The 11,677-nt window shown below is 39.2% G+C and overlaps 1 protein-coding gene across 1 annotated transcript in view; it reads left to right on the top strand.

Annotated features, from left to right (window-relative positions):
- Nucleotides 1–1,565: 1,565 nt before the first annotated feature.
- ppp1r9ba (protein phosphatase 1, regulatory subunit 9Ba) overlaps nt 1,566–11,677 on the top strand; it is a 49,490-nt gene continuing 39,378 nt past the window's right edge. The window contains exons 1-2 of the mRNA XM_052550846.1: nt 1,566–1,706; nt 4,061–5,437. Of these exons, the coding sequence (XP_052406806.1) occupies nt 4,118–5,437 (1,320 nt within the window). The 5' untranslated portion in view covers nt 1,566–1,706; nt 4,061–4,117. The remainder of the gene's footprint in view (nt 1,707–4,060; nt 5,438–11,677) is intronic.

Raw genomic sequence — 11,677 nt, 5'->3', positions numbered from 1 at the left:
GTTAAATGAGCCTTTTACTGCTATACTAATTGCTACTTAGAATAATATAACTAGATTTGTTACTCTATAGATGGCACTGTTCCAAAAAGAATAACCTTTTTTTTTTGTACCATTCCAGTTACAAATGAGAGTTTTTAAGGCAAGATTATCATGGCAATGAGAAGTCATTTTTCAATCTAAAATATTTATTGATAATAATACTACTAATAAAATAATAATAATAATATGTAGTCCGCTATTAATGTTTGGTGGCCAACTCATAGCCCCCGAACCAGATTCCTGTCCTACAAACATGATTGTCACAGATTTTCTGTCTATCTTTTGTGCCTGCAGAGTTCAGCATCAGCCTGAGGAAAAATCTCCTTTATCCTTGAATTCAAAATTATTATTTGCAGCAGCATATCAAATTGCAATATAAATGGAACTGAAAAGGTAGTCCCACTTCATCTTCAGTCCATATTCAGTTCCCACAGACAGGGTTTCCACAATCACAGATGGGAAGTGTAACAAAGACTCCCCAGGGTGTGAGATTCCTCGCCGGTGTCCTGGTTACAGGCTGTTCATCTGAACTACTGAGACTCTCCACACGGTGTCCTCCTCTACACGCCAGCAGCTGCCTACAAGAGGCTCAGATCTCGCTAAAATGGGTCAGTGTGTCTTGCAGGTCTTCGTGCATTGCAGTGGTTTGATTCAGAGATTCAAAGGACACGTGTAGTAAAAACTTCACAGTTACTCTCCTTTTTTTTTTTTTGCTGCTTCGAGTTTAGTAGATCACTTACTGCTGTATGAAGATATGTCTGCCTATCTATCTGTCTATCTATCTATCTATCTATCTATCTATCTATATATCTGTCTGTCTGTCTGTCTTCAGTTTCACCAAAGCTGTTATATAAAAAAGGACGACTTGAATAATTAGCCTAGCCTATATAAAATGCTAAAGAAATTAAAAGAGACAAATTTGAAATAAAATAAAAAGGGGTGAATTCATGTGTAGTAGCCTACCAAATTTCAGTAGGCTATACCTCATGTACACATGGTTATTAGCTATCAATAATGACAATTTTGCCATACTGAAATACAGAACAGAGACAGTAAATGTGTTGAAGTAAATAAACAAATGAAGAGGAAAAGGAAACAAAGGTGGACAAAGAAAAAAATCATCTCTGTACACTCTTGATATATATATATATATATATATATATATATATATATATATATATATATATATATATATATATGCATGCTTTCTAAAATATCTCTATCTTGCTGTATTACATCTAAAAATGCTATAACTAATTAATAACGGCTATAACGGGAATTAATGTACATATCCTAACAGCTTAAGCTACTACACCTTTTTATGCAACTACTGTGCAAATCATTTTGCCACTTTACCAGAGTAAATCTCTATTTTGTTGTGCTTGAAGGGTTAAAATAATCTGCGATGCTGCTGTGTACTATAGCGGTGAAGAAGAGAAGGGCAAGAGAGAGACAGAGTGTGAGTGTGTGTGTGTGTGTGTGTGTGTGTGTGTGTGTGTGTGTGTGTGTGTGTGTGTGTGTGTTTGAGAGAGAGAGAGAGAGAGAGGCGCGACGCGACACAAGCTCGTGGGGGAAACCAAGAAGGAGTCGTGGACAATGGATTCGCGAACGAAAGGACTTTCCGATGATTAAAGGATTAAAGGTCTTCGATGAACACGAGACACCAGGTACGTCCAGTTTTTGAGGAGAGCGCGACTCGTTGATTTTGTTCGGTTTTGTTAGATTGTAACGGCAGAACCGTTATTCGGTCGGTGGAGGATGCAGGAAGTCGAGGCATCATTGCGGAGAGCGCGGCCCGCTCCCTCCGCAGGGTCCTAATGTGATGTTTTGACAGACTGCTGCCTCAATCTGTTGACACTCCTTCACACAGAAACGATATACCTTAAAAAGTTTCCGATATAGTCTGTCTTGCACACAAGGAACATCTCGATCTATCTAAGCGGTATTAAAACGACAGCCGCCTAAAGGCTGGTTGATCCATGCTGCTAAGATAAGTGATCTACTGGCAGCAGCAGCATGGGATCACAAAAAGCCTTCCTGTCCATGCCAGTATGCATGGTATTTCCCAAGAATGCATGACCCGTTTTATATATCAAATGGCTTGAAAGTGTCTCGTGTTCCTGTGACTCTGTTTACGGTTTCGTTCATGATCTGACTTCCTTTATCTGACAGAAAGATCAATTCGTTGTCTACAGAGATCCAGTCCTGTTGGGAAATCCAGCTTTTAAACTGGGAGCTGTGTTTTGTAACATGATAGCAGGGCTCTAGTTCATTTTCTTGCTGAATTTTGATCAGCTAGTGTGTTATAAAAACCAACCTGGTCACCTTAAGAGGCTTTGTTGACGATCAAAGATGGTCTGCCAGGTCATGACCATCTGAGACCATCTAGAAATGAGCTACAATGTTCTGAAGCACAGCTATCAGCATCACTGTCTGCCAAAATGAATTATTTTAGTTTAAAAGCTTTGAAAGCTTATGTGAGTTGTAATCTACACCTCAAAGTGCATCTCAAGGAAATTTGAGTCACCACGGAAGTGTTTCGCATCACTGCGTAAACTGTTTCCTTTAGTATATTGTTGGGATTTTTAATTTGCTCCTTTTTTTAACGGTCGTGTGTTTAAAATTGGTCTTGCATTCTCATTTGCTCTTGTTTTAGAACAATTTTTATGTAAACTGTAAAAGTAAGAGGCGTCTAGAATGCAACTTTTCTGACTTTCTGACACTGGGGCATCTGTGTGGCCATGGCAGAGCTGTCAATGAATGCTCAAAACCCATCTCAGGGTACTAAACCTGTAGGCTTTTGCACTGTACGGTGTTGTTTTTGATAATATATACTTAATATAGTGGCACCTCTTGATCTGTCATGAGCTGTTAAAGGTATTTAGGCTACACTTTAAAAAAGTACTTAGGTTACACTTAAAAATAAATGCATTCCAATGCATTAGATGCAAAATATCAAACCAAGTCTTATAAAATGTTTTAATTTAACTGATTTTGTGTGAACTCTATGAATTTGCCTGCAAATGCCACTTGGTTAAATGTTTCCAATTTACATTTTTAATTTAGCAGACACATTTAAATACAAATCATTCATCCTGTCCATTTGTACCCACTTCAATGAACTTCATACATTTGTAAGTGTGGCTTAAGTGTTCAAACAGCAACCCCTTCATAGATTTTTATACTTAAAGGGATGCCTGAATCTGATTAGTTGACCGTTCTGATGTGCAATTATTTTTCAGGAAACACATGGCTAAAGTAGTTCCAGGCAGGTCTTGACCACATTACATGTCAGTATCACTTTTCCAAATGATTTCCGTTATTTCAAAGGTCAACAGCAGAAGAACCAAAACTCACAAAGATACAGACCAAACCCTGAAATATAACAAACAGAAGGATAAAAATACTATTTCCATGTTTTTCCCACAAAATTATGTTTTATCATTGACAGAAAGCACACTCTCTCCTGCTATCTCTCCCATACAAACTGCCCTACGACTGCAAAAATATATCGTTTTACAGCTGAAACAAGATACATGATATTATTCAGTAGCGAGGTGGTAACAGCGCTTGAAGCAGTTAAGCTTAGTGTCTCAGTTAGTAGAGACGCTGCGACTGAACATTAATTTGAAATGCACACATTCAGGTGATTTACACATGCTTCGCACAGCTAAATTGAATCTCTCTCTCTCTCTGTAACAACTGCATTAGACTGCATCAATAACAGCACTATGGCTCAAGCCTCCATAACTACGTTTAAAATGACATTTTGCAATTGGCAACGGAGCCTTGAAATAAGATGCTTAGGAAATTAGTCCTACATGCACAAGTTTTTAAGGACAGCAACCCTGACAGATGTCTTTAAATACATCATACACAATTATTCCTTGCATATTTCTTTTAAAATAGGTCAATTATTTGATTTATTCTTACTTTCTCCTTTTCTCTCGTTTTTTTCTCTTTTTGCTGCTGATTATATGGACTGATCCTGATGGCCGCCACTTCTTATTCATGCAACAAGGAGGAGAAGCAGAGGGCTATGCTGTTTCTGCTCGTCTTTACTGCTGTTTGATTAACCATGATGAAGACTGAACCCCCATCTGCAGCCAGCGCAAACACTGGCACCACCCTCGTAGCAAGAAGCGCATCGCCGCACAGGAACGCCTATGAAGCTGGAATTCAATCTCTCAAGCCGGTAAAAGATTCCAGTGCTGCTAAGGGCGAGGAGGGGAAACCTCGACCCCAGGGCTGGGGCCGCAGGTACGGCTCCAATGTGCACCGTATCAAGAATATGTTCATGCAGATGGGTTCTCCTGGGGATGAAGAGGATCCATCGAAGGCCAAAGACCAGTCCATCCGACTCTCTCTCCCCAGAGCGAGCAGTCTGAATGAGAACGTGGATCACAGCGCGCTGCTCAAACACGGCGGGACTGTGTCAGAGCGAGTTAGCCGCTTCGATGGAAAGACCGATGGTGGCGGCTCCCGTGGACCATCCACAGGCTTCTCCAAGCTACAGGAGACAAGGAAGATATTTGAGCAACGTCACCTGCAGGAGAAGCAGGCTGCGACTAATCGAATCCTGTTGAAGAAAGAGCGGGCGTCAGGCTTCCAAGACAGCCGTTTGGATGTGGTGGTGCGCTTCAACGGCAGCACGGAGTCATTGGACAGACTGGACGCGGGGGACTGTCGCGCTGATGCAGTGTCCCCAACAGTCAGCCAACTGAGCGCTGTGTTTGAAAGGGCCGACCAGCGCAACAACCTGTACCGACCGTCCTCAACCTCCCCGCAGCCTTCTACCCCGGCCAAGGTGGGAGGAATCAGCTCCAAAGTTGTCACTAAAAAGACACGAGTCTCCCCTCCAACGGAGAACCAAGAGGAGGGAGCTCAGCGCAACGACCAAGAGGCTGCACCTGGGAGTCCGAAGAGTAGGACAAGCATCCAAGCTGATGGACCCAAAGGCAAACCATCCGAGGATGCTGCTGCTGGTACGGATTTAGATAAGTCTAGGTCAGAAGAGGGTTCCAAACCAGAGGAGCATGCAGCCCCAGGAGCACCGAATGCTGGGAGCAGACTGGTACAGGCGGATGTCCACGCCTCTCTGGAAAATGGAGAGGCCACCAGCAGCCATGAGCCCTCAGAACAAAAGGAGGAAATCGGACAGGCCTGCGCCGAGGAGGAATTCCACAGAGAGGATATCTCAGAAGCAGACCTGGTGGACATCAGCGCGTACAGCGGGATCGGAGAGGACTCTGGTGGGAGTCAGCTGGATGAAGACGAGGAGGCTGAGGATGATGATGCTTACGAACCAGAATCCAGCTGTTCGGAAATCCCCGGGCTGCCTGTGGAAGATGAACCACCCCCCAGCAGGAAGATCCGTTTCAGTATAAACCCCATCAAGGTAAGTGTCTCAAACGTGTGAAAGCAAGGAGTGACAGTACGCGTTGTTATAAATTAGCATGACAGTTTACACCATCTTAAAAGCTGTGGGCACAGCTTCAATATTGGGTTTTCTGGAATGAATTATAGTAGGCTGTAGCCAACACTTTATATAAAAGTATGGATGGGCAGGATTTGGGTGCCTGAAGGCATAAGGAATTAAAAAGATTGCATTTCTGTGGGGAATTGTGCATAAAGGTGTGTTTGTTATTGTCATGACGTTGATGTAGTAGATGCCTTTGTCTCATCCAGTGTTCTTCTGATATGGATTCTCCTTGAAAGGAGGACTGCTTTACTGCTTGCAGAGTCACCTCTGGACACCGTCAGCACTTTGATACAGCATGCCATTTGCTCTCCAGCTGCTGATGGCCCACTTCTGCTGGTTTAAGAGCTCTCTCTCTCTCACTGATTGTTTTCAGTTCGCACTAACAGACTGCATGGTTAGTCAGGTGGTGCACAATGTCCTTTGTATGAGAATCACATGGTTGTGTTCCTCTGTGTTTTGGTGACTTTCACATCTGAATTTCTATTCTTGAAACAATGGCACATTCACATAATGACCAACGTTATCAGAGCGCCATCGCTTCAGACTGTTCATGTGGTCGACAAAGAGCAAAGCAAAGTTGCGGTTTGTGCTTTCGAACAGGCAGTCGCGTCCAAAACTGCAAGATACTTTGCTCTGCAGGTGTTAGATTCACAGCATGAGGGTTGCCAGCTCCTAATGGAGGCATACCGAAGGCATGCTGTATCTGAAGTGAACACTGTGTAATCTCACTGAAGTCGAGGGGCTTTGATACCGGGGGTTAGCCCTGTGTTACTAAACTGTGACTGACACGGTCCCTTTCTGTTCCTAGTATAAAGATGATAGCAGCAGCAATGCTTTTTTTAAATAAGAATCAGGTGGGAACATCTGTGAACATCAGCCCACCAGAGGCCAGCTCAGATGGACTAAAAGCTTAATCCCTTGATCACAGACTCATTATGTCTTGACTGGTTTTGTATCAGTAGACCACTACTGATCCTCGATCACTGTTCAAGGTACACAGAGGCCTATTGTAGCACTGAGGGAGGGTGAGTGTTTCTTTGTAAATGTTTGTGCTGTAAGCTTGTTTTTGAAGAGCAGTAGGTAGTTTAATGAACTAAAAGGGTCAAATGCTATGAAGACAAGTATTTGTAGAAGTGTTTGATGTGTAAAGATGAGTATGTGCATGACTCGTTTCTGAATACAGAGTGGTGCCAAAAAGCACTTTTGCCGCACTTAAAATGTATGAGTCTGTTGAATTCGCTCAAGCTGTTCCATACTAGGGATCACGGGGGAACTGCGGTTAATAATGAATTAAATCACAAAAATATCAAATTAAAATAAATTATTCATAAGAAAAAATGCATGAAATATTTATTTGTTTACCTACCTACAGCTTAGCATTAATCAACATCAGAGCACTGTGTACATGCAAATGTGTTATTAAGAAATATTAACTTCAAATCTCAGAGTATTTATATGTAGTATTTTATGTCAAAGGGGCTCTGCTGATAAAGCAAGTTTTGGAAACCCTGCATTAGAATAGTAACTATAGCTAATAATCAAAACAGCTGGCTTCTGAAAACAAATAATGCTATATACGATGCTGACTTTATGGTTCATGGCCATTATGTGCCATTATTATGTGCCATTGTTTTTTTTTTTAAGTCAGTTCCCCTCAAGTTCACACAGCTATCATTCTGCTAGAGGTACTGGCAATGATGTAAAAGCAGGCATTGATCTGCGGATGCGGTGTTTAGTCACACTATTACATCATAAAGTGGCACATTCCACAACTTGTTGTTTTGGAAGACTGGCTTCAATATAAGCCATTTTTGGTGAGAAACTCTTAGGATGTTTTTATAGTAATGACCTCTTGCTATCTTTACACTAGCCCTGTTATCTAATGCAATAGCATTCATAGGGTAAAGTGTTTAAAGTGTGCACATTTGAATTGTTTTGTGGAAAAAAAAGACTTAACTCTCTGAAACCATGTCTGCTGTTGTTTACATGCTAATGTTGTTGCACGTTTGCTTGCATGAATATTCATTGTACCATCTGTATTCTCATAGATGGTTTAGCGTTCACATCTGGTTTATAAAGCGGCCTTATTACTAAGTGCTTTGTGAGTCCAGACAGGCGTGGGCAGACTCTCTTATCCTCTCAAACACAGGAAGAGCTGCAGCAGTTTCGGTGGAGGGAGGTGGTTCACGCAGGACTGTTGCTGGAAGCTGATGTCCAGAGCCTGCTTTGCAATTCATTTCAGAAGTGAGAAGTTCCAGGTTTAGATGTGATGAGCAGATCCTAAAAGAGCATAGAACTTGAAAGCTTTACTTACCCTGGGGTAGAATGGAGGAAAAGAAGGAAGGGGACAATTATACATATTGATTTAATTCCTCTTTAGGAGATAGCATAGATTGCAGTCATTTTTCCATGACAAAAATATACCAGAACAGGATCCCCCATGATGTATCATTACACTTATGAATAAACTGTTTTATTTGGACCCTGTCTGATTGTCTCAGCTGGCATATGTGTGCATCCATTCCTGCTGCTAAAAATAGTGGTGTTTCCAATCCAGAAAGTCTTACTCCCTGCACTACAGGTGGTGATGGAGCTTTCTCTGGATTAAGGTAGCACCGATCCCAGACAATAACACGGGGAATAATAGTGCTGTGTGCATTGCCGAATGAGGCCCGTTATCAGGCTGCAACCGGAAACTGACGAAAAAAGGAAATTCTTAAAGGGGCAGTGCAGGTGTTTTAATGAGAAGCTGAAACCTGTGTATGTGGATGTTGAGAAGCTTTTGTTAGAGCCAAACTATGCCTCAAATGAAAACTAATCTAGCATACCATCATAGTTTAACAGCCCACTTTTGTTCTCCAGTGACGTGAATGATCCATCATTCATTCAGATTCCACAGTATCTGAAAAATTTCCTCAAAGCCTGCTGGGAAATCAATAGGGCTGGGTGATATGCAAAATATCGGCAATATATTTGTTAGTTGTATAATTGTAACATCACTGAATCTCTTAAATGCTTCAAAATGATTTTGGTAACTTTTTAGGTGCATATTAATAAACATTTTGAATCAAATTAGCAACAATTGCTTTTATTCGCTTGTTAAGTCTGACGTCACGTAGAAGCGCTTCCGTGTCGAAACGCTCTATCAGTTACCACGAGAAAACAACAAAAGGTGCTAATATAAACTCACATTGTGATAGAATACTAGCGAAAAAGTTATAATCTTAACCTTTAACTCCATACCGAAGTCCCAGATAGGCAAACAATGAAAATATAAATAGAAAATAATTTACATAAAAATTATTTGTGTTTGGGACGCTGTGAGCACGGAGACTGTAGTGAATACCGTAAGTTTGAAAGCGTTTAGCTTAAATTATTAATATGAATAAACAGTGCTCATAAACGGCTGCTGAGGTCATATTCTCAAGTGAAGCGAATTGAGGCTTGGACACGAAAACATCGCTTCTTACGTCATCACTTAACAACCAAATTAATAAAATCTAGAATTAGCTTTTATTTTTGTATTTTAAGTTTTCTTGTAGATCTTACTGTAGTTTAATTTCTAGGTATGCAAGTTTCTAATTTGTAGGTATGCCCCAAAAATTACTACTTGGTTTTTAGGTTATGTTTATTTCAGTTGAAGTTCACAGTTCAGAGTAATTTTAATGCTTCGATTCAAACTTACTGTCAAGGCACTATTTCTAATTCTAATTCATTTGTCAATTAATTGCATTCTTTTGTTTCAGCCTCGTTTAAGAAATATGGTTCACAAATATGTTTTTAGTGGTTTCAATTTTAGTTGAAAAACTGAAAAATATTGCCATTTTTATTTAGCTATATCACTCAGCCCGAGTCTTCTGTGAATGTTCATTATGTTGCATTGGTTTAGAGGACTCCAGCATGGTTTCTGTGCGATCGGACGTCATGCATGAGTTGTTTATGTCATTTGTCTCTGTTTAATCCTTTAGCAAAAACCCTGGTTTTGGGGTTACCAAACAAGCCTGTTATTTTGCCAGAACTACAACCTCCAACCTTTCATGTTGATATATTGTGACCCAACCGTGTACTTTGATTGAAAAAGACAGAGACATTATTGGGGTAGTTGAATAATACAGTGAAAAGCATGTGGTGGACTGTTTCAATCCGATAGAGGGCCTTTGGCTGGCTTTTGATGAGGTTATTGATTGATGTATGGCCTCATTTTGTTAAACAGTTCTCCCTGCCCATCCCCTCCGTCAGCGGCTTGCTACACTAGAGTACTAGACCCCAGGCATACTCGCTGGGGGGAAAAAGAGTACTATATATATATGCTGAAAATAATCGAATTGTGATTTTTTTAGCCAATATTACGATTGAGATTTAATATGCAATTCTTTTTTAAAGCTCTTTATGTTCTGTATGAACACAAAAATGAGCTAAAATAATTTAGCATTTATTCCTGAGAAGAAAAAAACGTGTTTAAGTGCTAGCTAAACAGACTAGGTCATCTATTTTGAGATTCTTTTACATTTTTACATGAAGATGGGATCAAAAAGGTGGGAGGATATATGAAATCTGATATGAACCACTGTTTCAAAGCAACTCATTTATCTCATTGTTGTCGTTTTAAAGCCTGGATCTTAATATTCCAAAAATAATAGCTTTTGAATTTCTTTCTTTTGAATTTTTTTTGAGTTGATGGCCAATAATAAAGTCTGACTTTAATTAAAGAACTAAAGTTTAGCCAGTGTTCATATGTGCAATTCGTTGGATGTGACAAAAACAACTTTGTCGTGAAGGTTTTATACTTTCAGCATGTTAGTAGATTCAAGCCAATTTCGAATACTTTTGTAAAGGCGTTAAGATGAACACAACAATGAACAATGGCGTCAAATCATGGAAAATCTGTCATTTCCTCCAGTGATTTTCTCTCTAGTTGGATTGATTATTTCTGGTGGTTCTCAGTGACCTGTAACCGTTGTTTTTGCTCCTGAGGAGAGAAAGCGTAGATAAATGGAGGTCAGAGGTGCTTCTGTCTTGTCAGATGTCTTTTAAAATTATCTCTGCTGCTCCAAGCCATTATTCAGCTGGCCCTTACACGTTACAAGCCATTTAGTGATGTTTATCTTTTTATGATACAGTTCTGCAGTCTGCATCAGCTTTGCCATCTTAAAAACCTCTCCCATTTAGACTTGTGGGATTGTCTTGGTATGAGAGGTACATTAGTATCTGGAGAAATTGCTTTATTGCATGACAAATAATGGAATAGCCTATTGTATTTCCAAAGAGATATCAAGTTTCATAATAGTTATAATGATGGACTGTGTAACATGTTTTGAATGATTAATTATATAAATGTCTTCTCAGTCTAAGCCCTTCTACTTTATAGTGACATCAAGCGTAGTTGTTTTCTTATTGTTACAAACAATACTGTACAGCTAACCTTTATTTATAATACTACTTAGCTGATAGCTTTTATCCGGAGCCACTTACAAATGAGGTGCATCACATGCTATTTATCAGAAGAGCAATACTTGCTGTGCATGATTCTAAGTTTTAGTTCGGATCTAGATTTGCACACAAGCTAGAGCAGAAGTGAAATGCAGAAAAGAGAAAAAGCAAACAAGTTTTTCTTTGTTTGTTTACTAAGAGAGAGATAAAGAGAGATATTGTTGAGTGATAAACAGTATGCACAAACAATTTTAAATGGTTTTTCTGCTTTCTGTAGAAACATAATTGAAAATGCCAGATTTATTTGCATGCTTCGTTTAAAGAAAGAGAACAAAGTTTATTTGAATAAATTAAAAGTATATTTATTGATTGATTGATATGTTTACATAATTTTAAATAAATTTTTCTGCATTAGATAAGATGAGGTAAATTAATAATCATTAGACAATTACAATAAATCAATTATATACCATGTAAATATTTTATTTATAGTAACCATTTAATTTTTTTCCCCCAAATTCTGTTATTCTTTCCCCCAAAATCTTTTAAAATTTTTATGGATTGTGTTTTTTTTTTTTTTTTCTTAGACTCTGTTTTAATGGTTTAATTAAAATGTTTTAATCAAAAAGCATGTCTAACTAATTGAAATCATGTAACATACACAATTTAACAGAGATTTATTAAAAGTTTAACAAAAATTTAATTTTTAAGGCCCTATCAAATTAT

The sequence above is a fragment of the Carassius gibelio genome, chromosome B3, assembly GCF_023724105.1.
Source record: "Carassius gibelio isolate Cgi1373 ecotype wild population from Czech Republic chromosome B3, carGib1.2-hapl.c, whole genome shotgun sequence".
NCBI lineage: Eukaryota > Metazoa > Chordata > Actinopteri > Cypriniformes > Cyprinidae > Carassius > Carassius gibelio.
The sequence above is the reverse complement of the archived record's forward strand: the minus strand, read 5'-3'. Positions and strand labels throughout refer to the sequence as shown.